This window comes from Toxotes jaculatrix, chromosome 12 (genome assembly GCF_017976425.1).
Source record: "Toxotes jaculatrix isolate fToxJac2 chromosome 12, fToxJac2.pri, whole genome shotgun sequence".
NCBI lineage: Eukaryota > Metazoa > Chordata > Actinopteri > Toxotidae > Toxotes > Toxotes jaculatrix.
Window position 1 is genome coordinate 5,534,376 of NC_054405.1, and position 26,947 is coordinate 5,561,322.

Genomic DNA, 26,947 nt, shown 5'->3' on the forward strand with positions numbered 1-26,947 from the left:
AGAGAGAGAGAGAGAGAGAGAGAGAGAGAGAGAGAGACTGAGAGAGAGAGAGAGAGACTGAGAGAGAGAAGAGAACGATGAGCTACATGATAACGAGCTGTGTTACACTGCTACACAACACACAGCCTTGTCACCGCGCCTCAGAGCTGTGCTGAGCTAAATGGGCTGCAGCAGATGTTTGGTGACTACAATCACACAGCGCTGCGAACCTCACTTGACTTGCAAATATTTGCTAAGAGACTTCATATTGGATTTTCTGTATTTTCTTCTTTTAGAATGTGTAAGGTAGCGATTCCAGTGCATAAAAATCAGCACACACACACGCACGCTAGGTTTTCCTCTCCACAGCTGTAGAATACTATTATCTCCTGTGATGAAATCCATCGGACATTGATCCTTTGTTTGTCCCTTTCATGTGTCACACACAGTGTTTCAGACACAGTCCATCTTTTGTGTTCAGAGTGTGTATGGTGTAGGTGCTTCTGCTGTACAAATGTGAATATTCACACTATATTCTTTCTTTTTATAAAACTTGTGTTGCTCCAGACTATTAAGCTGCAAACTGCAAATAGCTTTTCCTGAATGTTCAGCATCACAGTGACTGACCTGAGGCAGTGCACAGTACGAACAGGTCACATGAAGGTGACAGATTTGGTACTAACTGGTCCACAGGCTGTTGGAATGTGAACGAGAGCTGTTGTTATTAAATGTTGGTTTTATTGTTTCATATGTTGCAACATACATCAATAATGTTACTTAACATGTTTTATTTATCTATTTATTTCCAGTGTCTCGGTTTCTCATCACATCCACGGGAGCCCTGTATATCCTGGATGTGCAAATGGAAGACGGGCTGTACAACTACAGGTGTATGACACGCCATCGGTACACAGGAGAGACCCGGCAGAGCAATAGCGCCCGCCTCATTGTCTCAGGTAAGAGGAACACCAAAAAATAGGATGTTATAGTTCAAGTAGTTTATGAAAGTTTTTCACTATACACTTAACATGAAATTACACAAGTAAACAAATTGGCATAGACCTAGTAAAGGACATCAGTCCATGCTATAATCTCTTCAAAACCAGTCTAAACACATAATATGGGACCTTGTTTTCTTTTTTTGTGTGTGTTTAATTGATTTGTTGTTGTGTTGATTTTGGCTGGTTTGAAAATTGCTGTGTGCCAAATGACAGAGGACCATATGGAAATACATTCATGCTTGTAAAGTATGATCGTGCAAGATGCAGATAATGTGAATATGATAGAGAGTGACAGGAAAAAACACACGGATTAAAGAGAGGATGACATGTGATAAAGGTCATCAGAACTGTGCCAATGCAGAAAATGCCCACCCCCCCTTACCTTAAAATGTTTAAAGGGACACTCCACCAATTTTACACATGAAGCTCTTTTCACTTCTTTTACTTCTTCTATTTTAATGGCTCTGAAGTTAGAGAAAATCATCATGAAAATCATTTTTAAGAGAAGAAGATGTTGATCTAGCATTGAGCGTGACCCACACTAAAAGTTGAGGTATCTCGGCCTCTGCAGTTTCAGTATTAACTGTTCTTTTAAAATCTACAATCTTATAATCTGTCTGTTGTGAGTTTCCCAGCCTTGGAAATTAGTCAGAAATGATCAGACAACAAAAATAACTCAAACCTCTCGAAATCTATACCCTATCCCCCCCGCAGACCCCACCAACTCAGCGCCCCACATCCTGGACAGCTTCGAGCGTCGTGAGGTGATGGCATCTCATCGAGTGGAGTTGCCCTGTAAGGCCTCTGGTCACCCTGCACCCAAATACCGCTGGTTAAAGGACAACCGACCGCTGGAGCCCGACACACGCTTCAGACAGAGTGTGACAGGCCTGCTGATAGAGAGAGCCCAGCCCAGCGACACGGGGACATATGTGTGTGAGGTGTGGAATGGTTACGGCAATGCTGAGGTGGTTGGCAGGCTGCAGGTAAAAGGTCAGTGCCCGTGGGCTGTTTGTAAGTCATTGGGGTTGATTTGTATCAGTGGTATGATGCCTCAAAAATAGGGGAAAGCAGGGAAGGCAACAAATGTAACCTTTCACTGGCAAAATAATTATCATACCTCGGTAACACTGCTAAAACAAATACAGACCAAATATTCCAATCATCTGTTAAAAGCAGACAATGAACTCTGAGCTCTCTGTCCTCCAGAGCCCCTAAAGGTTGTGGTGAGTCCCCGGAAGGTGAAGGGCAGCGTGGGAAGCCAGGTTTCACTGTCCTGCAGTGTAACTGGCTCAGAGGAGTACCAGCTGTCCTGGTACCGCAACGGAGAACTCATCTACCCCAGTAACAGCGTCCGCATGACAGGCCAGAACAGGGAGAACCTAGTCATGGCTGGAATGGCCAAGAGCGACGGAGGAGCCTATCAGTGTTTTGCCAGACATGGCAAGATGTCGGCCCAGGACTTCGTTCAAGTCATACTGGAAGGTCAGAATTCGTAGAGCTCTAAGAGGAGATATATGGGTGGTGGAATAATAAAAATAAAGTATTTTTATGTGGATAAGTAACAGAATGCATGTATTCACTCTTTGTTTTGGGTGTACAGGTGGTTGTGTGTGCACATGTGAATGTAAACTGCATGTCTGCATGTTCATGCTCCCACCTTGGCTGTGCATGTGGTATTGAGTGCTGCAGTAGAGCTGAGGCCCAGCCCATTTGATTAGATTTTCTGAAAGAGGTTTGCATACTGTTACACGAGCTGGGGTTGCTGCAGTGTCTGCCTTCCATGACCACACCAATATAAGGAGCACATTGATAATCAATGATGTTGTGGAGCCAGAGAAAAGAGCTCTATTAATCTGCTTCATACCCTGATTCTTCTTTTTATACCGCAGACAAGCATGTATTGCAGAGAAAAGACAGATCAGTCTGAATGTTGAAAGGAGTTTTTATTTAAAAAAAAAAAAGGCTTGATATACTTTTGTAAAAATCTATAAAGAGAGCGATCAGTGTAGAATAATAATGTGTACATTACCTTGTAAATCTCCTTCCACTGTCCAGATGGCACCCCCAAGATTCTGGCTTCATTCAGCGAGAAGGTCTACAACATCAACGAGTTTGTTTCGCTGTCATGCACGGTGAAGGGCACGCCAGAGCCACGGGTAACATGGACTCTGGATGACGAGCCTGTGGTACGGGACAGCCGCCACCGCATATCCCACTACACCAACGCTGAAGGCCACGTGGTCAGCCACCTCAACATCAGCCAGACCCAGGTGACCGACGGAGGGGTGTATCGCTGCATCTGCAACAACTCGGCCGGGACAGTTTCCTACCAGGCGCGAATAAACGTAAGAGGTGCTTGTCAGATCAACTCTTCCAACACACCATCACATATACACATCAACATGTCTTGATTTATTCTGCTTTGATATATTTTCAATTGGCTTTGTTTAAAGTGCAGGGATTTGCAGATGCTGAAAGAATGCCTGACTAAGTTTGTCAAGACATTTGAGTTTGTCGTCATCGGACGTGTCGCTAGTTTCTCGTTCAGGTTTAGAAGCCTGATGGTGTAGGAACGGGTACTTCTCCAGCCTCTGGTAGTGGATCCTCCTTCCATTAGTCACCGGTGTCAGCATTAACTTTTCTAATGCCCTGCTTCCTAACCAACACCTGCTGAAAGCTTTATATTGGAACACCATTAGAGTGACTTACTATTAGCTCCAGTGTATGACTTCAGTGCAATCTATTCTCTACAGGGACATGGTTGGCTGGATTGCTGTTGTCATGTAGCCGTAATACTGGGGCACTCAAGCTTTCTGTGCGTGGTGCACAGCCATTAGTGTTGCTCTGTTGCAGAGAGGGAGGGGTGCTTTCTGTACACTGATTGGTTTAATTTGATTGTGTTCATTCTTGCATGTTGTAAGGCTAAATAGGGCGATCCTCTAGCCCTTAAGCGAGGGTCCATGGATGCTGAATGCAGCCAAGCAATGAAGATAAATCTCCACAGGTGCCATTGCGGAGAAAGTGTAATGACTGTTTCTCACATCGTTGGCTCCTTAATCGTGCTAAAGAGAGTAGCAACCCAGGATATGCTTGTGCTCAAAGTACACTACAGAGCCTAGTTAAACTGTCTTCTGCAATGCTTTAAAGAGAAGCCTAATAGTCCATTTCCCTGATAGACACTGAGCTATGGAAGCCTATTGGTTATTCTGTTGGTTTTTCACAAGTGTGAGCGAAAGCCAGCAACATGAGTAATGGTTTTGATAATGGCTTCATGAGTGGAGAAAGGGAACATTCCACTCTAATGCTTGTCAGAGGCAATCACAGCCAGCACCAAAGAGGTGGGAGCAAGAGGTAATATTCACTACAGGCTCAAACAGGAGGGTATATGAGTCCCTGGTTCTGACAAAGCAAAAAGCAAATTTGATATGAAGGAAAACAGAGCAGAATTGTCCCACTGGTGATTATTCTGAGTCTGATTTCCTTTTGTTTTTTTTGTTTTTTGAGATGCCCGACTTTTTCTTTGACTACAAGGATACTTAATCAGGCAGTCTGAAACTCCTAAATAAATCTGGGTAATGTCTCTATTTGTTACCATCAGAACGAATCAAGGCATGTAAACTTTGTGGTGTCTTGAAAACACACACAACAGAGCACAGCTATCTTTTATACCACCCCCCTGCCTCAAAATCATTTTAAGAGAGTTGTCTCTCCAATGTGTCCTTCAAGGGCCTGCCAGCATCAGACCAATGAAAAACCTCACTGCCATCGCTGGGCGGGACATGTACATCCACTGCCGTGTCATTGGCTACCCATACTACTCCATCAAGTGGTACAAGGACTCCAATTTGCTCCCGTACAACCACCGGCAGCGGGCCTTCGAGAACAACGGCACCCTGAAGCTGTTTGACGTGCAGAAGGATGTGGATGAAGGAGAATATACGTGTAATGTGCTGGTGCAGCCTCAGCTGTCCACACACCAGAGTGTCTACGTTACTGTGAAAGGTACGAACCTCGGTCTGATCTGTCCTCAGTTACTGTGACGGACTCAGGCCTGGATCATAAGCCTGGGCCTCACATTCAGAAAAATGGCATAAGATTTAGTTGCTGTAGCTGTGTGTAATCTTTGGTACTCCATCATGATTATTACCAATCTCAAGTGTCAAGTAAGCAGCTTAGGCCATTTATTTGAGATGGGCTATGACACATTGTATTATACCTCAGTATTTGTTGAGTACATTCAGGGTAGTCCATCATTAATCTCTCAGTCTGTGGATACTAAGACAGAATCACTTTATCAGTCTACATGCTGACCCTGGAGTGTCTTTCCATTTGGCATACATGCTGTACATCACATTTAAAAGACACATTAAAGCATCCACCTTAGTATCTTCCTTTCCTTGTTGCAGAAAACACAGATATGCAAAGGGAGATTTGTGTATCACAAGTCATGAAAAAAAGCAGTCACATCACTGATAGCAAAGCACCATCTCCATCATCCCGGCCAGCTTATCTGGAGCTCATCAGAATATGCAGTGGCACTGAGCTGAGCCAGATGATGATAACCTCAGATGGCTCTCTTTCTTCAATGACGCTGCATAATTTGAAATGTCGGATGGGCATATCCTCCCTCCCACCTCTCTCTCTCTCTCTCTCTCTCTCTCTCTCTCTCTCTCCGGCGGGTCTTGACGTGCTAACGAGTGTGCGAGGGGGAAATCACACAGCGTAGACAAAGCTACGCCGCCATTCCGCCTCGGCTAATTTGCCTCTCAGCTGCTTAGCATTCCACCGCTGCCGAGAGGGAATCCCCAGGAGCCTATTATCCCTATTTTGTTGTGAATTAAATAAGCGCTGAAGTGCCGCTTATTCCAATGTTATTTTAAATCATTAATTTTCCAAAGCATCTGGTTCTCACGATGGCTACAGTGTCCCCAGAGAGCAAAAGAGAGTGAGGGAGAATGTTATATGCATGTTGTTTGAGAGAACTGTGCTGCTCCACATGGGGAGAAGTAATAAAATATTTCTCCCATTCCTGCAGAATACACAGCATAATGTTCTAATATGGAGAAGAAGGTGATAAAGAGAGAAATGTGACTAATGAGTTGCTGTATGTAAAGTGCATCAGCCATGACAGAATCAACATTTGATGAAATTAAACTAAAGGGATATAACCTGAGCCTGAGGTGAAACTCCTAAGGTGAAAATTAACTTGCATGTCTCCTCCACAGTCCCACCTACCATCCACCCATTTGAGTTCCCTCGGTTTTCCATTGGCCAGCGAGTCTTCATCCCCTGCGTGGTCATGTCCGGCGACCAACCCGTCTTCATCACCTGGCAGAAGGACGGTCGGCCAATCCCGGCCAGCCTGGGTGTCACCATAGACAACATAGATTTTACCAGCTCCCTGCGCATCTCCAATCTCACTCTGATGCACAACGGCAACTACACCTGCATTGCACGCAACCAGGCTGCTGCCGTGGAGCACCAGAGCCAGCTCATCGTCCGAGGTGAGGCGAGGGGAGATGAATAAGAGAAGTGGGATGAGGTGATGAGGAAAAAAAGAGAGGGGCATGATTTCACAGAAGCAGAAGATAAAAGCACAGATCCTTGAGTCTTGTGTTTTACAGAGAAAACATTGTAAATGCTGATATTGGTAATTTTCAGTGTCAGATTTATGAATAACTAGAGGTTGTTCACTCAGTTATTAACTTTAAGCGAATATTGGTTGTTGATTTTTACATGATTTTTAACCCTGACAACAATAATACGAGCTATGAATCTAATGGCTTCTTGTCTTGCAGTTCCTCCCAAATTTGTGGTGCAGCCAAAGGACCAGGATGGCATCTATGGAAAGGCAGTGATTCTAAACTGCTCTGCAGAAGGCTATCCTGTCCCTACCATCCAGTGGGAGTACTCTAAAGGTAAACACACAGCATGACACTCACATGAATAAAAGTGCATGAATTCCACGTGCACACACCTGTCACATACAGGTGTGTGTAGTACCAAACAACACCTTCCTCCATTCCTCCCAGGTTTCGTGAAAGTGTTGGATGCTTCATAGCTTTTCAGAGGCTTTTATCTGATAACTTGCCCTTCTTCTGTTTTGATAATCATGCTGAATTGTATGTTAAGATTTTTTATCCCACGGCAAACTTATTCTCTGCGGTAGATGATTTTTTTGTGAATGCCAACACAACAAACGTAATGTCCACAGCCTTGAGGTTGAATACATAAAAACACCCACTTCAAGTCCAAACATGCACTGTGAGGTGAGAAACAGCAGTGGTTCAAGGAAGAGCTTTTTATTTCTGTATTATTCTACAGTATCCCTCTCTGACTGGGCCCAGTCGCAGTGATTGTTGAAAACAATGGATTTCCACTGATAAATGCTTTCATTCATTCATTCTTGTCAGTTATTTCATTTCTTATTTTTTATGATAACTAACAGTGGCCCATATGCTGACCGGGTTGATATGTTTTTACATTTTATTGTCAAGGATACAAAACATAAAATGTTTAACCCTGGCTGATTCTTTTAGTTTAGTTGGCGAAAAAACTCAGGACGAAAAAAATCTCATTACATTCAGAGATACGAGAAGATCTGGGATTCATGCATGAGATTCACAAGTGTTAATTCAAATGCTTGCTTTGTGAACCTGACTCATTGGTACAGGATCTTGAACTCAAACAGGGAAGTTGTTGGCATGGCTAGCCACACCATCTACTGCATCTTTACTGCATCTTTAACCTTGTCACAGTCACATAGCAGGGGTACTCTTGTTCCAACATCTTTATGACAGCACCAACATAAATTGTGATCTCTTAGTTTAAACCTGACCGTTCTGCTTGGAGCCCAGTAGCAATGAATGAGGATCGTATAATTGCTAAATTGCATTTGGACTCCTTGAGCAGAGGTATGCCAACGTGATATGGCCTCATTCCATTGTTGTTCTTCAGTAACTCCTCACAATGTCTTTTTCCCACTCTAATTAAAGACCATTAGTTTTAGGTGCTTTGGCATCTCTGATAAGGTCATAGAGACTTGATACCCCAGCCTTTCTATAGCAGTCATACTGTAGTAGGATTTTATTCTCAGTGATTGGGTCGAGGCAAGCTCTAAACTTAGCTCAAAACATTTCATCTAACGCTTCATAAACACTCCCTCTCTGTTCTGTGACAGGCGCCGGGGTCCCTCAATTCAAACCCATCGCCCTCAACTCAGGCTTTCGGATCGAGGTGCTGGTCAATGGCTCTCTGCTCATTAAGCATGTGCTGGAAGAAGACAGTGGCTTCTACCTATGTAGAGTCAGCAACGACGTTGGAGCTGACGTCAGCAAGTCCATGTATCTCAATGTCAAAAGTAAGTCTCATGGGGAAACTGCACCTTTCCAAACCTAAGACGGTAAATTTAAAATGTGTATCTCAGCACAGGAAAGCACTGTAGACATCACTGTCATCACTTAAGGTTATGTATGTAGTGTATTCTTTTATAATCGATATCCACAAAGATTATTACACCTGACTTTATCTAGTCCACTCTTCTTTTGGATGGTCATGCTCAGTGCTCCTGGTAACATTGAAGGAAAACATTAACACTAAGGCACAAAGGTTAAGTGAGTTTAACTGGAGTCGGCTTTGTCTGTGACAGTGAGGCCACCAGCAAGATGCCGTCATGGTGCTCGCTCTGTGCTTTCTGCCTGAATGAATCCCACGAAAGCGATGCACGCAGCCATCGCCGCTGCATCTCTCGGAGAAAGTACAGCATTTATCCGCTGTGCGGCCAAGGACTTAGCTCCCCTCCATTAAGCCCTGAATTCTGTATGCAGGCAGGAGCTGCCATGTGGAAAAGTGGGCTGAGGGATGGAGGAAAAGGGGGTTGAAAGAGGAATGGGTTATCCATGTCTGTTCCCCTCCTCCTTGTGCCTGTCTTACTGTTTTCCTTAGTCCTCTCCTTCTTATCCTGAATGTTTTCTCTTTTTTTTAGGTGAGACAGTTTATCCTGCTTTTATGCCTGCGGGAGATACAGCCATTTTTAATATGTTATAAAACCCTCTCTTCATGCCTGTCCAAAGTTAAATGTATATGTCGAACTGCAGCGTCACAACATCAAGGGATTAGCGACATCAACCATCATGTTTACATTACCGTGTATACATGCAACGCAGCTATGGACTGACTTTTTTCAGCTTTTCTATCAAGCAGAAATCAAGAAGTTTCTTTTGTTGAAATGTTTAAATTCATTCTATTCTCAGACATTTCAATGATTTTTTACTTTTTTCAACAGGAATACTGCCCTCTACAGGCTGAAAGAGCACTGAATAAGACAGCCTAATACATGATTTAATTCACCACAGCCTCTTAAAAAGAGAGATGCTAAAAGCAGGGATTTGACAGTCTGCATACTTCCTCTATAGCACAAACAACCGTGTCACAAATAATGTATATCTGAAGACACAGCTCTGTGAGTTTGAGCTTATGCACATGATTGTGGATTTCTGTGTGTGTTTGTGTGTTTGTTTGTGTGTTTGTTTGTGTGTGTGTGTGTGTGTGTGTGTGTGTGTGTGTGTGTGTGTGTGTGTGTGTGTGTGTGTGTGTGTGTGTGTGTGTGTGTGTGTGTGTGTGTGTGTGTGCTCATTTTGATAAGTCACTGCTAGATGAGGCTTTTGCCCTTGTGGCTCTTATCAAGCCAGAGCAGAGTACTCCCTGCTGAGTGTCTCACTGTCTGCCAGCCACAGCCAAATAGGCTAGCAGTTCTACATGACCCCTCCTGTCTGACTCCAGCCTGTCATGCTCCCTCACAGACAAACATACACACACAAACATACAGTCCTTCTTATGTCATTCAAGTGTGATTCACAATTAAATATCCATTAAAATATCCCTTTGAAGTATTTTTGTAATATTCCTGTAATTTAAGATTTAAATAGTTGCTGTAAATACACATATTTAACATATTTAACAGGTTTTCATTTCTTAAAGTCTTTCAGTTCTTGATTTCCTTTTGCCCATTTATTTACATTAAAGTGTGTTTTGGATCCTCCCCACTCTATGTTGTGGATAGGATATGCTACAGGAGCACTGTAGCATACAGACAATATTACAGGTGACTTAACACGCAGAGACAGCATTTCACTGTTGAACTGAACCTATGGTAAAACTGTCTTTGCACTCTGCTCAGAGAAATGAACATAAATTTGCTGATAAATCACTAAAACTTGCTGACTACACCAAAACATCACCAAATGTCTTGTTATTACATATTTAATTGTTGCATTAGATTTCTCACCTAACCTAATTATTTAACCGTTTTGATAACTGATCAATCATAATTGATATTTTTTAAAGCAAAAACTCTTTTTAAAACCAAACATTCTCTGGTTGTAGCTTCTCTAGTGTGAGGACTTATTGCTGGTTTATATTATATATCATTATAAATTATTTTATTTTTTTTAGATTTTGGACTTTTGATCAAACAAAACATTTGAAGTTGTCACCTGGAACTCTGACATGTTATAGACCAAACAGTGAATCAGTTAATTGAGAAAAGATCAAAGAAGTTTTATTGATAGTGAAAATAATTGTTAGATTGTTTAGGATCTGGTCACACACTATATTATATTAACCTTATCACGGGTCAAGGTCTGGGTTTTTATGCAGTATATTATTGATTATCTTTTATCTTTGTATGTGTGTGTGTGTGTGTGTGTGTGTGTGTGTGTGTGTGTGTGTGTGTGTGTGTGTGTGTGTGTGTGTGTGTGTGTGGCTTGTGTTTCTACCTTTACAATGTCCAGTTTGAGTTATAGACCTTATGGAGTGAAGACATTTTTGACAAAGTGAAGATGCTGGTCCTCACTTTCTGACACCTCCAAGGGCCTGTTTGAGGGTTAAGACCTGGTTTTAGGGTTCAGGTTACAGTTAGGCTTAGGTTAGGATGAGGGTCAGGGTTGGGGTTCAGCATTAAGTTGTGATGGTTAAGGTTAAGGTGAGGGGCAAGGGAATGCATTATGTCAGTGAGTGTCCTCATAACTATAGGAACACAAGGGTGTGTGTGTGTGTGTGTAGGTGTGTGTGTGTGTCAGTGTGAAGACAACAAGCTCATTAACCCTTAAAGCCTTTCCATGTGCTTATTAGGTACAGTGTTGAGCCTGTGCAGTCCACTGTAACGTCTGAGGCTGTAATTCTCTGTAATGTCGGACACGGTGATGTTCTGTACACTCTGTGCTGTTTTTATGTTGTTTATCCAGGCCAGCCTACATCACTTGAGCAGTGGCAGCTACTTAAGAGGCTTAGGAGCCAATTAGGGGGCACACAAGCTGACGCATGCTGAAGTACTCACGTGATGGATAGCATGATCTTCGCTGTGTATTATTGGCTGTCCAAGTGAAGCTTAATGTATCAGTAAACAAAAATCAATAGATCCGAACAGAAACTCTGAGATGCACAGTATAAACACATGTATGGTGATGATGCTATCAGGTCATATGTGTGATACAGGTGCGCAAACAGGTTCACTGGCACACACAAGGACAGACATTTGCACACAAAGGGCTGCACACATTAATGCAAAGACATAATGTAAAGGCACAGATACAGTGCAGCACAGTGCAGCCATTACAAAAGACTAATGGGCCAGGCTGCTAATGCAGTGGTTTAGATAGATCCCACTCTGCCAGGCTATTGTGGTGGACTCCCCGGGAAATGAATTGCAGCTATTGTGATGTCCTAGCTCGGCACTTTCATTGTTATGAGTGTCTGTGCATAGGCTAATGTCTCGTCATAATACACCATGTATCATCTTGTATGAACATCACCACTGCACTAACAGCCAGTAAAAACTGCTTGTGCTCACTGCACCAGGATTAAGTTGTGCGTGGCTGCATGTGTGCGTAGATTCCCCTCTGCTATGTTTATTTTTCTTTCATACGCTTCTTTATAGGCGTAGTACTCATTTTCGTGTTGTCTTGATGCCGTCTGCAGGTGGCGGCTTAAACAAACGATTTTTATGCAATTTCCAGTCAAGCATCCCTACCTCCAAAACAGATGCAATTCAGTCAATTCATTACCAATCCACAGCGGATGCTATCAGAGTCAGTCAACAGCCACTCAATGTTTATCAGGGCCAATTAAGACCAATCAGGCCTATTAGACATCATAATGTCAGCAGACACAGTGATGAGGGCAGAGCACATAATGAGGCTTCACTGAAGAGAAGTGGTAAATGGTCTTGTGGTCACCGAGCAGTCTCCAGCAGACAAGCATAAGGAAGTCCCCTCTTCCTCTGATGTCTATTTCATTTATCTTATTTACTCATCTGCAATCCACCCCCCTCTCTCCCACCTCTGCACCACCCAGTCTGCAGGCATTCATTTGGTATCATGCTCCATGTCCAAGCCAATTGTGCAGCTAAGGGAATTATTTCAGTACATTGCAGGCAGCCAGTGAACCAGTCATCTTTGTGCAATCTCCACAGCGCTCTTCCCTCCCCCCATCCAGGTCATCTCTTCTCCAGCGCCCACTTACAGTGTGCCTCCAGGGCAGGGAGCAACACACATCTCAGCTCGTCTTCTGTTGTCTGGGCCTCGTGGCCCCATTGAGCCGGGGCGCCCTATGTCTTACACTGGCCTGCCAGGCAGCCAGTGGCATAGTGTGGGGTGAAATGTAGATCAGCATGGATAATACATGGATGATGAGTGTGCTACCTTTCCTTCACCAGATTAACTGGTGAGGGAAAGGTAGCACACTAGAAATGCATGTTTTCAACATTTAATAGAAACGTTAGAAAATGATTTATTGGACAGCAAAAGCCCTGGTTCACACACAGACTCTGACAGACAGCTGCTGTGTCTGATCAGTCAGTCAAGAAAACAGTGCCCTCTAGATGAATCAAAAATCTCACCACCAATTCAATAAATCAAATCTAAGATTTCCTAAAAGCTGTAACTCAGATCTTTTGTGCACTGGCATAGTGTTGTTTTTTGCAAAAGGTGCAACTTCCGACATGGAACTTGATGTTTCAGCCCTTTTTTCTTGCTAAAATGATGCTGAAATAGACGTAATCCCTTTTCATCACCTGTCACATCTCACTGAACCTCTGAGATGCTCTTGCTGTGTTCTTCCTTTGATCACAGATGAATAGCCCCACACTGATGTAGCCATTTTGCTATAATTATGTGTTATTATTATTCTCCTGACTCCTCCATTTGACTAATTCTGTTTTCCACATCACTAACACTAACAGTTAGAGATGTTAGAAACATTTTCTTTTTGTGTATCTCTTTTTTTTTTGGCCCTGCATTGCGACATTCAGGGCGTGATTGTGTAATCATCATCATACTCCTGTGAAAATCAATGGCAGGTCCATGTTCTATTCCTGGCTACTAGAAATGGCCCTTTTTCTAAGAGTAGTAGAGACTGGAAAGAGAGGAAGGAGGAGAGGGAGGAGGGAGGCGATGTGGGGAGAGGAGAGGAGAGGAGAGACTGTCCGATGCTGGTTGGCATGGTAACCTGGCCAGGTGAAAGGGAGCCTGGGAGAAGGGGTGGGTGGGTGAGGGGGGGGGGGGGGGGGGGGGGGGGGGGGGCTTTTGTCTCACGGGAGTAGCCTATCAGCAGCCAGCCTATCCCCCACAATCCCCTGCAGGCTTAAACGTATCATCACTGCCCTCTGGGTTGCTGTGGAGGAACAGGGCTCTCCTCACCTCCACATAAAAGACACATTGCACTGTGCAGAAAACACACTCTACCTATTATTCTTTGGTTTTACAAAAGCTGCAGTGTTGATGACTTCTTTTGTTTTCTTTTCACACTAATGTGAGCTGCAGATGTAGCACCAGATTTCTAGGAATAATCTCAGGATGAGACATAGACACATTTGGGAGTGCTGCACACTGGCAGCCATGCTGTCCTCTGTCATCATCCTCCCCCTGTTCCTCATAAACACATCACATCTTATTGGTTTCTGAAGAGAAGAAGTGCATGAGTGTTTTCCTTGTGTCTTTGTGTGTGTGTGAAGGATAGTGAGCTCTGTTTATTCATCTATTAATGCTTCTTTTGAGTACATCACTGTGTTTAATGTCCCCTGGTTTACTCTTCTAGTCTTTACAGATATTAACATCTTTATACAGAAAGGTATTAATAAAACAGCGAGATCCACCTGGACAAATAAACAAAGAGACGATTCTAAGTGATAAAGTGACTCAGTGTAAGACAAGCTTTAGGATTGATGCCTGTGTGTGTGCTGTGTGTGTTGTTGAATTAGAAATCAGCAGACTCCCCTTTTCCTCCATCTCACCTCTCTTTTTCTTCCTTACCCTTATTTTCTTTTCTTCACTCTTTCTTTTCTCCTTCCCGTTGTCTTGTTCCCACAATTCCACTCAATATTAAAGAAATACATCAACACAACAATTACAGGGCCACAAAGTGCGCCTCAGGGCTGGCTCAGCTGGGCTGCTCGCACACACAAACCCACACAGGCTTGTACACATATGCATGCACATAGACACAAGTTGATGCATGTACAAACACACTTAGACACACACACACACACAAATTGCATGTGCCTCACCTCTGAGCCCGCCTCATGTTGCATAGACACTCCCAGTGTTTTGCCTTTGTGCCTCTGCCTTCACAAACATTAAACTCATGTTGAATTGTCATGTTATAAAAATGACTTTACTTGTTTGCAACATATTCACAACAGAACTGCTGTCATTAAAATAAAAGTGACTTCAGTAGTTTGATCAGAGAAGCACAAGAAATAATCTGCTAGATGAATCTCTGTGTAACAGAGACAGTAACTGATTCAGGAAAAGAAATGAACAGTGATGACGGTTGATAAAGCAGCGTTAAATTAATATGTCCAACTTTTAATGGGCAAAGATAGAAAGTGTAGACAGTCTGTTGGAACAGAACACTGTCTGACAGTGTTGGTTGTGACAGTTTGTGTAGCTCCAATTTATCTTTTATATGCATCAGTTTGGCCTTAAAAACATGAAAACAGCTGTGCTGCTGCCGTGTATTCATTCATTGTCTTCACTGCTTTCTCCAGTCATAGGATGAACTTGAAGCATACATATAGTGTGTGCTTTTTTGTGTCCTTCAGTGTATTGATGTGCTCAAATGTGGACTTTTTTCTTTTTTTTGAGTCTGGAAACATCAAATGGCTGTGTTGTGCTTCAATCAATAAATGAATGTAGATTTTTTTTTTTGAGTTCTCTCAACTAAAGAGCTGCTTTTGGGTGGGTGTGTCTGTCAGCTCAGAACAGCCATTGCTCTGATTGGCTATGAGATCAAAAGTGTTTCCCCTCCAGTTCCTGGATGCTGAAATGCCTTTAATGTTTACAGTGCAGACATCCTGTACACACCTAACGGCTGGAGCTGTCTCCATCTTTTCACCGTCCTTGCTTTTTGTCACCTAGCACAGTATCCCACTCTGCCAGTGTGAGTGTCAACAACATCGCCGTGTGCCACCTCTGAGCCACTTACACGGCAAAATGAAAGTAGCTGTGCTCTAAAACGATAACGTTTACATAAAGCCCGAGCAGTTATTTTTTACCCCTCACTTATCCAAATGTGTCTCACAAAAAATTCATACTTGTCATGCAAAATAAATCAGCGTTCTTTTCCACCGCCGAGCCCCAAATGGCTGCAGAGTGAATAAGAGATGAGGCTTAAATGTTTGCAACCTCTTGCCTGACACTTCCCATCACATCACTGGAGTCACGCTTTGTGCGTGTGTGTGTGTGTGTGTGCAAAAGACGGGAAACGACAGCGAGCACACACATTTGCGTGCATGCACGAGCTTGTGTGTGTATATATATGTGGAACTGAGTGTGTGAGAGCATCTGGGAGCAGAGGGTTGTTATACACTCTGCTGTGGGTGTAATGAGGCATGTATATAGTTAGTGTGTGTTTAGTGTGGTGTCTTCAGAGTGTTGTTAGAGCATCACTGTACCATTTAGGACCCTCAGATACCAGACACACATCGAGGCTGCTTTTTGCCTTCAATACAACATTAAAAGGGAAACGTACGTTCAGTCACAGTGTATCAACTATACTTATTGTACTTTTTGTATTAAATATAAGTAAGTTTTACTCCTACCTCTGTGTAGGGGAATGTTTGCATTCCAATTTTACAAGTGACCAAAAATTTCCTTGTTCCAAAGACAATTCCATTATGACAGAAGAGTTGTCATCAGTCACTGCCCCTGACCTTTCAGCCGGTCACATCTGCCTTTCTCAGCAACCACAGGAGAATGTCTTTTGAATTAAACCCTCAGAGGGTCAGTTAGTGTGTTTTAACTGTGTTTATTTACAACAGCCTGCAGTTGGTTGAGTCAGGATTACTTAGACATGTGGTTGCTTTAACAGGAGGGTAGAAGTTGTTGAACTTGCTCAAAGAGGCTGCGGACATGTGATTGGCTGAAGGGTGAGGGAGCAGTGACTGGTGACAACTCCACTGTAATGACAAGAGACCGTGAAGTCCAGCAGGTTTCCATTCAGCCTGCTGAAAATCTCCTGTCCCACTGGAAATGTTATTATTCAATAATAAGGTGTTTGAAAAAAAGAAAAAACAAAAGGGCATTTTGAAACAGAAATGTCTATAATGGAATAAAAATGAAATTCAATAATATTGTTATTTTGAAAAAAACTGAAGACGTTTCATCTGTGAAATAAATCTAATAAGATATCATCTTCTCTTTCTCTCCACCTCATTTTTCCACCAGTCCCAGCCATGATCACGTCCTACCCCAACACCACGCTGGCCACGCAGGGTGAGGAGAAGAAGATGAGCTGCACGGCACACGGTGAGAAGCCCATCATGGTACGATGGGAGAAGGAGGAACGCATCATCAACCCTGAGACCAGCCGCTATGTGGTTTCTGTGAAGGAGGTGGGCGATGAAGTCATCTCCACCCTGCAGGTAGGTAGCACTTGAGTTCAGGCCATACATTGCATTGCTGGTATTTATTATTTATGATTATATGATATGAGCAGCAGACATAAAGGATTTCCTTTGAGTCCTGTGATAGTCTAAATCAGTGGTTCACAACCTGTGCATCCATCAGATCATGCCCACAGTGAGGGAGGACTCTGGCTTCTTCTCCTGCCACGCCATCAACTCCTTTGGTGAAGACAGAGGAATCATACAGCTCACAGTCCAAGGTACAAAGGCCCCACTGCTCAAAGAAAAGACAAACAGAACTCATTAACTCTTACTCACTTTGCAGATAATGGCAGTTTGAGTGAAACTTAACTTTTTTGTGCCTTGAAGAGCCCCCGGACCCCCCAGAGGTGGAGATCAGAGAAGTGAAGGACAGGACCATTGCATTGCGTTGGACAATGGGTTTTGATGGCAACAGCCCAATCACAGGCTTCGATATTGAGAGCAAGAACAAATCAGGTACAGGAAAACACCCTCCTGTCATTATTAGATGGTGTGACCATAGTTTACCAAATAGAACACATAGCACAGGTCAAAGTCTGTAAGCTTATAGAGGATTGTGTGTTTTGGTTGGTGAATTACCTCTGCGTTCCCTTTGTCTCAGCACTATAATTTGATATAGCCTGTCCTAATGCACTTAGCTGGATTTAACCTCTCCCCTGACTTCAGCGACCTCAATAAAACCTGCCCTCTCCCCTCCACAGCCTCCTGGGATACTGCTCAGAAGACCAAAGATGTCTCACCCCAGCTCAACCAGGCCACTATCATCGACCTGCACCCCTCCTCCACCTACAACATCCGCATGTTTGCCAAGAACCTGATCGGCAAGAGCGAGGCCAGCAACGAGCTCACCATCACCACCGATGAAGCAGGTGAGAATGAACTGTTGGAGGATGAGTTGTTTTTTTTTTTTTTTCTGCACCCACCCTCAAATGTATTCACAGTCGGTTCTGTACAGAACTAAATCATGCACAAATGTTACAGACACTCACTTTTCACTCTTATTTTGAAATGCACGGATCACTTGCAGTTACAGTAATGAGAGAAGGTTTAATTCGTTATGACCCAACAAATCAGAGAAACAAAAACACAGCGAGACAGTGAGTGCGGGTGGTGAGTGGAGGACAGGAGGCAAAAAGAGGTAAAGGGCCAACTGAGTCAATTCATTAACAGCCTGGTGACATCAACTCCATTGGCTCTGTTGCATTATTGAACACACGCTGACCCCGCACTAAAAGCAGAACTTTTCAATTAGCGGCCTCAGTAGTAAATGTCACACTATAGTCAATAGACTGAGGCTGAACCCCTCTATGCCTTCACCTCCCCCTTCTGTCCCCTCTGCCCCCCACAGAGCTCTTCTCCTCACCTTCAGCAGCCTCCAATAAACACAACCATCATGTTTGTTAAAATGGCCAGATTTAAACTCATTCTGAGCTTTGAGACAACTGCTGGGTGTGTACAGTTTTATAAGATGTGTGTGTGTGTTGGTGATCTGATCTCAGCTCCTGATGGACCACCTCAGGACGTGCAGCTGGAAGCCCTCTCCTCCCAGAGCATCCGAGTCACTTGGAGGGTGAGTTCATCCAACCCTGTGGGTTAAAGCTGTGTGTGTGTTTCCATGAGGTGAGGATATAGCTGTGTCCAGAGTTTAAATTTGCAAAGTAAATCAGTGCTGTACAGCACTCCTCTGCTTCAGTCAGTCTGAACTAAATATTTGAGCTACTGCTGCTCCAGAGGAGCTGCTCAGCCACAAACTGGAGGAGATTGAAGTTGTGCTGGTCAGCTCCCAGGTGTGACTTTATGAATGTAAAGCAGGATATTGCAGGCAAACAGCATATATGCTCAGTTGGCTGTTGCTGAATAAATAAAGGTACTGTGTACTGTATTACTGCTGTGTAGGTGTGTGCATGTAACCACAATATTTGTGGAATTCTCCCGTCCAGTAGTTTTGATGAGACAACACATTTTCTTGAAGTTATGATAAATGCTCCAGTGTGTGCATTCTGCCCCTGTTTAAACCACGGATCTTGTCTCCCAGAGTTATTCATTTCACAGGTGGCAGCAGAATGTATGTAAATATACTATTCCAATGAGACTCATATTATTCTCTCTTACTCAGGTTTAACGCAGTAGACTATGAATGCTGCTTAGGAGAAATATTTCCTGTCAGCCACGTAGCTGGAGTAGAGGGTTGTGTTGGCTGCTGTATGTGGTGCCTCATTTCAGACGCCAGCTTTGGTGCTTCTGCTGAGTTATTGGCAGTGAAAGAGAAAGAAGGGTTAGGGACGATTATAATGCTGTTCACATACTGTACTTCATCAAAATCTGTAATATATTTGTATTCACACCACACCCAGTATGTGGTGCTGTGCATCCCAGACCACTTCTGTGTCTTACCACATTGACCAGTCACATCTGAATCCTTCCTTAATGCGTTTTGGTTATCCACATGTGCTTGGATAACCCAAGATGGATTTTCTTGCCAGGTATGAAGAGAACCTGTCAGGGGCTGAGGTGAAAAACTCTGAAGGTCTTAGAAATACAAGGCAGTCAGGGCGAGCACATACACCATGAACAGCTCTTCTGAACAGCATTTCTCTTACATCAAATTGGCAAATTGGTTTCATTTACAGAATTCCTTATTTAGTCTGGTGATATAGTCAATACCAGCAGTGAGTGTAAAGAGTCTGTTAACATGTTGTATAAAAGGTGCTACTTTTGCACCCAATTAAAAAAAAAATACACAAACATTTATCAGTGTCTCATTAAGTCTTTGTCATTCCTCAATCAGGCCCCCAAGAAGCACCTGCAGAACGGGGCCATCCGAGGCTACCAAGTGGGCTACAGAGAGTACAGCTCAGGTGGAAACTACCAGTTCAGTGTGATCAGTGTGGAAACCACAGGGGACAATGCAGAAAGCCTTGTGCTAGACAACCTGAAGAAGTTCACCCAGTATGGAGTGGTGGTGCAAGCCAGCAACAGCGCTGGGACAGGGCCCTCTTCCACAGAGGTGGCTGCTACCACACTGGAGGACGGTAAGAACAAGACGGAGAGGTGGCTGGAATACATTTTCAAGCTCAGTGAAGTTGTGGCCTTGAAAGTGAAATAATATAAAAAGTATTACGGTGAAACAAGTCTGAATTTACTTTAATAAAAAAACATGTTTAAAGTGTTCATAGCTGTGAGTATACAGCTCTGAGAAGCAGACAGCCTGGTTTCATTGTGGAGAGATTTGTGAGGATATATCACAACCTAGTGGAGACCAGAGGGTGCTGCCACATGTTGTCCCACAGTGTCTGCTGAAAGTCCACTGTTTTCATAACCTGCCCCCTTCTTTCTCCCCTTCAGTGCCCAGCCGTCCTCCAGAGAACGTCCAGGCCACAGCTACGTCTCCAGAAGTCATCTCTCTGTCCTGGCTGACCCCTCCCAAAGACGCTCTGAACGGCAACCTGCTGGGGTTCAGGGTCATCTACTGGGCCAACCTGCCTGATGGAGGTAGTAATTGAATATAATTCAACATGGTAACGTTTCCATCTAACAGAGACCTTCATCAGGCATTACAACATCATAAAGCAGAAGAAGCAGATTCCACGCTGTCTGATACACACCATGTATATGGTCCAAAATACAATACAAAAACATTAAGATAAATATTGAATTCAATGCATCACATTACTTCGGTAAAATACACGAGTCACATGAATTACCCAAAAATTAGGCCAGTCTTAGAAACTAATACACAGAGAAAAAAGGAGCTGTAAATGGAAAAATAGAACAGTAGAAAATATTAATAAGTAATATATGACTTTCCCTTAAGGGTTTAAATGGATTTACTTCTCTGATCAGCAAGTCAGTCATTATTTTATTACTGTTAAATACAGAAATCCATTGGAGATTCCCAAACAGAACAGACTAGAGAGAGTTCAGAGAGACTTGCGTCATGCTGCGTTCAATAATAAAGTAATAATCTAATCAGGACTGCTATTGATGCTAATGAGTAAACTGTAGCTTATGGTTACCCAAGTGAATTCTGGGTAATTGAGTAGCCTCTACTGTTAACCAAAAGTCTGTGTGGTTCTGTGGAAGTGAGGCAGCATGGCATGCCATCGTCACATGCCGGGTTTGTGTCAGTCGGATTGGTTGTGACAGCACGATTACCTTTGACCCCTGCACTGTCACATCATGTTGGCCTGCCTATAGAACATGAACACTCAGGACTTGACAGCCAGAACTAGTTTGCATGGTAACAGTCTGCAGCTCAGTGGGTGAATGCTCAAACCTGAACTTACCTGCTGTTATTGGTCAGTGGTTTGGCAAATAATGTATAAAAATACACATATAATGTCTACGCTTCATATAAACAGTGTTCCTTTTGCAGTGAAACTCTATACCACTCCATCCCTGACAAGTGCAGCTCATCAGTATGAGAGAATATCATCTCACTGACCAGCAGAGGGGGACACAAGCCCTGTGTAACAAACAGGTTTCATCAGTGTACCACTGCTGCTGGAATCAGTTTGTTCTTGTACTGATTAGACAACAAGAGTTCAGGGTTTTATTAAGGTTAAACTGACATATGTTTTTGAATTCATGTCAGTGATGTAAATTTAAGTAAAACAACCATAAAATAGTTTTAGTCTCAGTATAATTCTTAATTATAGAAAATAAATAGAAAATAGAAAATTAAAGCCACTTAATTACAGGGATAGAACAATCTGCTCTGCCAGTTTGAATGATTGTTTGTATCATGATGTGTTTATGTTCATTTATTTTATTTTATTTTATTTATTTTGTCTTTCCCATTTCGATAAGAGTTTCAAAATTGTCATGTTCAAATTTCTTGTTTTGTCAGACCAAACACATTTGAGAAGCTTGCAGAAGCTAATTTTGGAATTTTTGCTTAGAAAATGTCTCAAATAATTAATCAATTATCAGAGAATTTACTGCTGATCAATTAATTGATTCATCATCTAATTCCTTCATTATTCTTTTGTCTGAGTGATACAACTTGGTATCAAGACAATAGGCAAACACACACATATATTGGTAAACACAGCTGTGCATAAAATGCATTTATTGTGTGGTAAAATGTAATTCTGCTCATGCGATGGGTATTCCAGATGTTCTAATTCCTCATTAAAACCCAGAGAAGAAGAAATGCAGCTGAGCTTGTATTTCTCTGGAGAGAAATAAAAAGAGAGAAAGGAGGGAGAAGTAAACATATGAAGGAGGGATATGGGCAGGGAGCAGTGACACAGTGAGACATCAATAATTCAGACCCTAACAGCTGAGGTAGCAGGTTGCCAGTCAAGGCCTGCCACCACAGCAGACCTTGGATACAGGGTTGTTTAAAACTTTGTGATTGAATATGACATTATATCCAAGGCTGTGCTATGACACCCTGGGGCCTGACATCTACTTTTATGTATGTGATCTGCTAAAGAATATATGAGTCACATGTTTGGACCTGTGCCAGCTTGTCCTGTCACTGGACTATTTACAGTAAGAGAGCTGCATTGGATGAGGCCTTTGACCTGAGGTGTCCTCACAAAATTTCACTTCATCCCTCCGCTCTCTCCTGTTTCCTGTCCATCAGAGCTCGGCGAGATCAGGAACGTGACGACCTCGAAGCCCTCTCTGGAGCTGGACGGACTGGAGAAGTACACCAACTACAGCATCCAGGTGTTGGCTTTCACCAGAGCTGGAGATGGTGTTCGCAGCGAACAGATTTACACTCGCACCAAGGAGGACGGTAGGAAAATTAAATCACCTCTCAAAAAACAGAAGGCACAAGAGCAGGTGTCAGATTGCACATGTCAGGGCAAACTTGTGTCTCACTCAAAATGTTTTATAGAAATCCTCACAATTGTCCCAGTGTATTACACAATGTCTGCTTTTATATGAGATTGGGAAATGTCAGCTTTAAAGTGAGAGTATTTGACAGTAATGAATGAGCCCCTGTGGTAAAAACGAGGCAATGAATTCTAACAGAAGTCTTACATGAGGCAGAAAGTCCTGTAGATGTCCTGTAGAATCTCACATTTTCCCGTTTGTTATCTTGCTTTATAATCAGAGTAAAAAGCATCATAAAAGCCTTCTGAGTAGTAATATTAGCTTAATGTGGGAAATATATCAACTAGATCATCTTTTCCTTTTAGTTCCTGGACCTCCGGCAGGTGTGAAGGCAGCTGCTGCATCCAACTCAGTGGTGTTTGTGTCCTGGCTTCCTCCTCTCAAAGTCAACGGCATCATCAGGAAATACACCGTTTTCTGCTCCAACCCACACCCCACGGTAACATGTTTAAAAAAATAGGACATCAAATTTTCAGTACTTTGACATAAATAGAGTTTATGTTAAAATTAAATTAAATTAAATGTATAAGCACTTTAGAAGATTGCTGTGATGATTATGTTAATAGCAGTTTCCCTATTACTTGAATTGATTTTCAAACCTTAAAACAACTGGACTTTTTAGCACTGTTTTAACTTTTGGAATTTGTTAACAGTAAAAGGCAAAATATCATCAGACTAATCTGTAAAATTAAGTGAAGATGGAAAATGACAGGTAGATCTGCAGCAGCACATGAGACATAAGTCTTGAATGTTTTTTTCCTAACCCAGGTGAGCAGTGAGTTTGAGGCGGCCCCAGACGTGTTTTTCTATCGCATCCCCAACCTGAGCAGGAACCGGCAGTACAGTATCTGGGTGGTGGCCGTCACCGCTGCGGGCCGCGGAAACACCAGTGAAATCATCACCGTCAAACCCATGGCTGAGGGTAGGTGAAGTCTGATAAGCAGGGCCACGTTTGTGTGATCGTTTGGAGTTCTTAAGGCTTCACCAGGACACAGACACACAGTGTCAGTTCAGATGCTAACGGGATCTCTTGATAGGGATTACTCTGTTTCACCCCTTTACCCCAACTCTCTTCACCCATGTAAAAGGCTGAAAAAGTAGCTCGGTCCCAGTATCTCTTCATAAGAAGACAGGCAGGGGAACATCAGCTGAATGTAAATGACCCAGTGTTTGACCCTGTCAGCATTAACATGCTTGGTGAGAGCTGATAAGCTGATTGCATATGCTGATAGGTCCCATGGCGTCTGGAGTCAGGACCCACGGCCCCTAGCAGGACATTCAGATCCTGTCTGAGGTCTAGGTGATGGATGTCCTCTCCTCTCTGCTCCACTGCTCAGATGGAGAGAAAAACACCATCACCCTCTGTCCCCTGAGCTGTTAGCCCTGACTCAGTGAGGCTGGGGGCTTAGAGGAGGACAACAAATGTGGAAAAACTCTGAAATCATTTAGAAAATGACAACACATTTATCTGTTGCTGCGTCTCCTGTGTGGGCTGATGAAACATGCGTGTGCTTTTGTAGCTCCGGCTCGGATTCTGACCTTCAACAGAACGGTAACCACACCATGGATGAGGGACATTGTGCTGCCTTGTAAAGCAGTGGGTGATCCATCCCCAACCATCAAATGGCTGAAGGAGATGTGAGTACATATCAACCTTAAAGCCGTAAACATACAGTAGGTATTCTAATAGAAATGTAAATGTGCATACACCTTCTGACAGTGGTTTAAATGTTAACTGAATTATTTCTTTTTCACTCTTCAAAGTTACTGTTGACACTGAAAACATGAAGCTAATTCTAAACACACCTGTGTTTCAGCAACGGCACCCCAGCACCTGTTGTGATTGACAGTCGGCGCAGCGTCCATGGTAACGGTAGCCTTGTTATCCGCACGGTGAAAGCAGAGGATTCTGGGAACTACACTTGTGTGGCCAGTAACAGCTTTGGGTCTGACAAGATCGTCCTGAACCTGCAGGTTCAAGGTAAGAAATACAACATGTGGACAAACGGCACACCTGTACCACCCCTCAGCAACAGACAGGTGATGTCATGCTGCACCTGTGGGTTGGTTTTTACTCATTTACACAACTTGTCGCTTTTGTGAACTATTCAGTTCACATATTTTTTGTCCTAATCCTAAAAAACATAATCAAAGTCATTTGAGAGCTCTGTCTGTTTTCTTTCTTGTAGTTCCACCTGACCAGCCTCGTCTCACAGTGACCAAGACAACCACCACCTCTATAACCCTCTCCTGGATCCCAGGAGACAACGGAGGCAGCTCCATAAGAGGTCAGACACTCACCACACTCTGTTTTTTCAGTGTTTGTTTTTTTTTTTTCTTTCTTTTCTTGTTTTCCCCACACATGATCCACATTCATCTCCCTGCCTTTGTTCTTTTCCAGGCTACATATTGCAGTACTCTGAGGATAACAGTGAGCAGTGGGGTAATTTTGCCATCAGTCCCAGTGAGCGCTCCTATCGGCTGGAGAACCTCAAGTGTGGCACCTGGTACAAGTTCACCCTCACTGCCCAGAATGCAGTGGGACCAGGACGCATCAGTGAGATCATTGAAGCAAAGACTCATGGGAAAGGTATGATTTTTTTTTAAGAAATGTTAATTATAAGTGGAGTTCTCATGTATATTTTTCTGACTTAACATGCTAAGCCTTTCCTCCCTCTGCAGAACCTCAGTACTCTAAAGAACAGGAGCTCTTCACGAGCATTAATGCCACTCGGGTCAAGATAAACCTGAATGGCTGGAATAACGGTGGATGCCCCATCACCTCCTTCACCCTGGAGTACCGGCCCGTAGATTCACCCACGTGGACCACAGCACAGCGCACCTCCCTCACCAAGAGCTACATCCTGTACGACCTACAGGAGGCCACCTGGTACGAGCTGCAGATGAAGGTCTACAACAGCGCCGGCTACGCTGAGAAGAGAGTCAAGTTTGCAACGCTCAGCTATGATGGCAGTGAGTTGACACGATAACATGGGACACACATACTGAGTCTGGCTAACAGTGGTAGCTTGACGCAAAGAGGATAAATCACTTCTTCTGTTAATGGAAGAGCTTGAGACTTGAGGCTCTGTTGATGAACGGAGGCAATAAAAAACACATTTCATACTGACTCCAGTGACTGTACCTAGGTTGTGTGTTGCTGCTTATGACACCTCCATCACCAGCCCACTGACGCCACCATATGGGTTAAATTAGTGGAGAACTGTACACTATTGCTTGGAGCAAATGTTGAACTCATAACACATGCCTTCTGCACAGGTACCATTGCACCTTTGGTGAAGGCACCCAATGTGAGTGAGGACAACTCAGGGGGCGGCGAAGGTTTGAAGATGATGGTCACCATTTCGTGCGTGCTGGTGGGCATCGTTGTAATCTTCATCGGGCTGCTGGTGCTGAGGAGGAGGAGGAGGGAGCAGAGGCTGAAGAGGCTCCGAGGTGAGATGAGGGCAACTTCTCGATTGTATTTCTCACATATGGATAGATGTTTGCTTCTGGTCTCTACAGATTTTAGTCTTTATTCTCTAATGTTTAACAAGTGAAATGATGTTTTCTGTTTGTTTTTCAGATGCAAAGAGTTTGGCTGAGATGCTCATGAGGTAAGACTGTCCAGCAGCTTCACTGCTTTGCCATTAGCAAGACAAGTATCTCAGTATGAACACAATGTTGTTAATGAGAATGATAACAAGGATTTCTAATAAACTCTTCTAATAAACTGTGCTCCTCAGTAAAAACACACGTCCAGCAGAGCCAATTAACAAACAGCAACAGACGCTCCGCATGCACATCGACATCCCCAGAGCCCAGCTTCTGATAGAGGAGAGAGACACCATGGAGACTGTTGGTAAGCACACATGTAGTTTTGTACTTCTGCCACACAGCAAGCAGCTTGTTTTTTTTTATTTTCACACAGGAAAGGAACCTGGTTATGGAATATTCTTGACCTTGTTTTTGTTGCTGTCCCACAGACGACAGGTCCACTGTGTTACTGACTGATAACGACTTCGGGGAGACCCAGAAACAGAAGTCGTCCACAGTCACCCACACTGTCCACTACCAGTCCCTGTCCCAGGCCACCGGTCCACTGGTAGATGTGTCTGATGCCAGACCAGGAACCAGTAAGTCCAGTACGGACTCCCTTTTTTAACTTCAT

General features: G+C 43.3%; 1 protein-coding gene across 2 annotated transcripts in view; it reads left to right on the forward strand.

The window, feature by feature from the left end:
* Positions 1 to 26,947, forward strand: part of dscama (Down syndrome cell adhesion molecule a) — a 61,195-nt gene that overhangs the window by 31,907 nt on the left and 2,341 nt on the right. The window contains exons 2-28 of one of the 2 annotated variants that reach the window (XM_041051385.1): positions 789 to 935; positions 1,695 to 1,973; positions 2,190 to 2,465; positions 3,039 to 3,335; positions 4,710 to 4,985; positions 6,209 to 6,487; positions 6,782 to 6,901; positions 8,164 to 8,343; positions 16,706 to 16,902; positions 17,048 to 17,144; positions 17,254 to 17,382; positions 17,628 to 17,795; positions 18,426 to 18,496; positions 19,715 to 19,958; positions 20,272 to 20,418; positions 22,520 to 22,675; positions 23,082 to 23,215; positions 23,545 to 23,698; positions 24,297 to 24,414; positions 24,594 to 24,757; positions 24,966 to 25,064; positions 25,178 to 25,366; positions 25,459 to 25,749; positions 26,056 to 26,232; positions 26,363 to 26,393; positions 26,523 to 26,638; positions 26,763 to 26,921. In XM_041051385.1, the coding sequence (XP_040907319.1) occupies positions 789 to 935; positions 1,695 to 1,973; positions 2,190 to 2,465; positions 3,039 to 3,335; positions 4,710 to 4,985; positions 6,209 to 6,487; positions 6,782 to 6,901; positions 8,164 to 8,343; positions 16,706 to 16,902; positions 17,048 to 17,144; positions 17,254 to 17,382; positions 17,628 to 17,795; positions 18,426 to 18,496; positions 19,715 to 19,958; positions 20,272 to 20,418; positions 22,520 to 22,675; positions 23,082 to 23,215; positions 23,545 to 23,698; positions 24,297 to 24,414; positions 24,594 to 24,757; positions 24,966 to 25,064; positions 25,178 to 25,366; positions 25,459 to 25,749; positions 26,056 to 26,232; positions 26,363 to 26,393; positions 26,523 to 26,638; positions 26,763 to 26,921 (4,695 nt within the window). The remainder of the gene's footprint in view (positions 1 to 788; positions 936 to 1,694; positions 1,974 to 2,189; positions 2,466 to 3,038; positions 3,336 to 4,709; positions 4,986 to 6,208; positions 6,488 to 6,781; positions 6,902 to 8,163; positions 8,344 to 16,705; positions 16,903 to 17,047; positions 17,145 to 17,253; positions 17,383 to 17,627; positions 17,796 to 18,425; positions 18,497 to 19,714; positions 19,959 to 20,271; positions 20,419 to 22,519; positions 22,676 to 23,081; positions 23,216 to 23,544; positions 23,699 to 24,296; positions 24,415 to 24,593; positions 24,758 to 24,965; positions 25,065 to 25,177; positions 25,367 to 25,458; positions 25,750 to 26,055; positions 26,233 to 26,362; positions 26,394 to 26,522; positions 26,639 to 26,762; positions 26,922 to 26,947) is intronic. The other variant, XM_041051384.1, reaches the window with a different exon arrangement.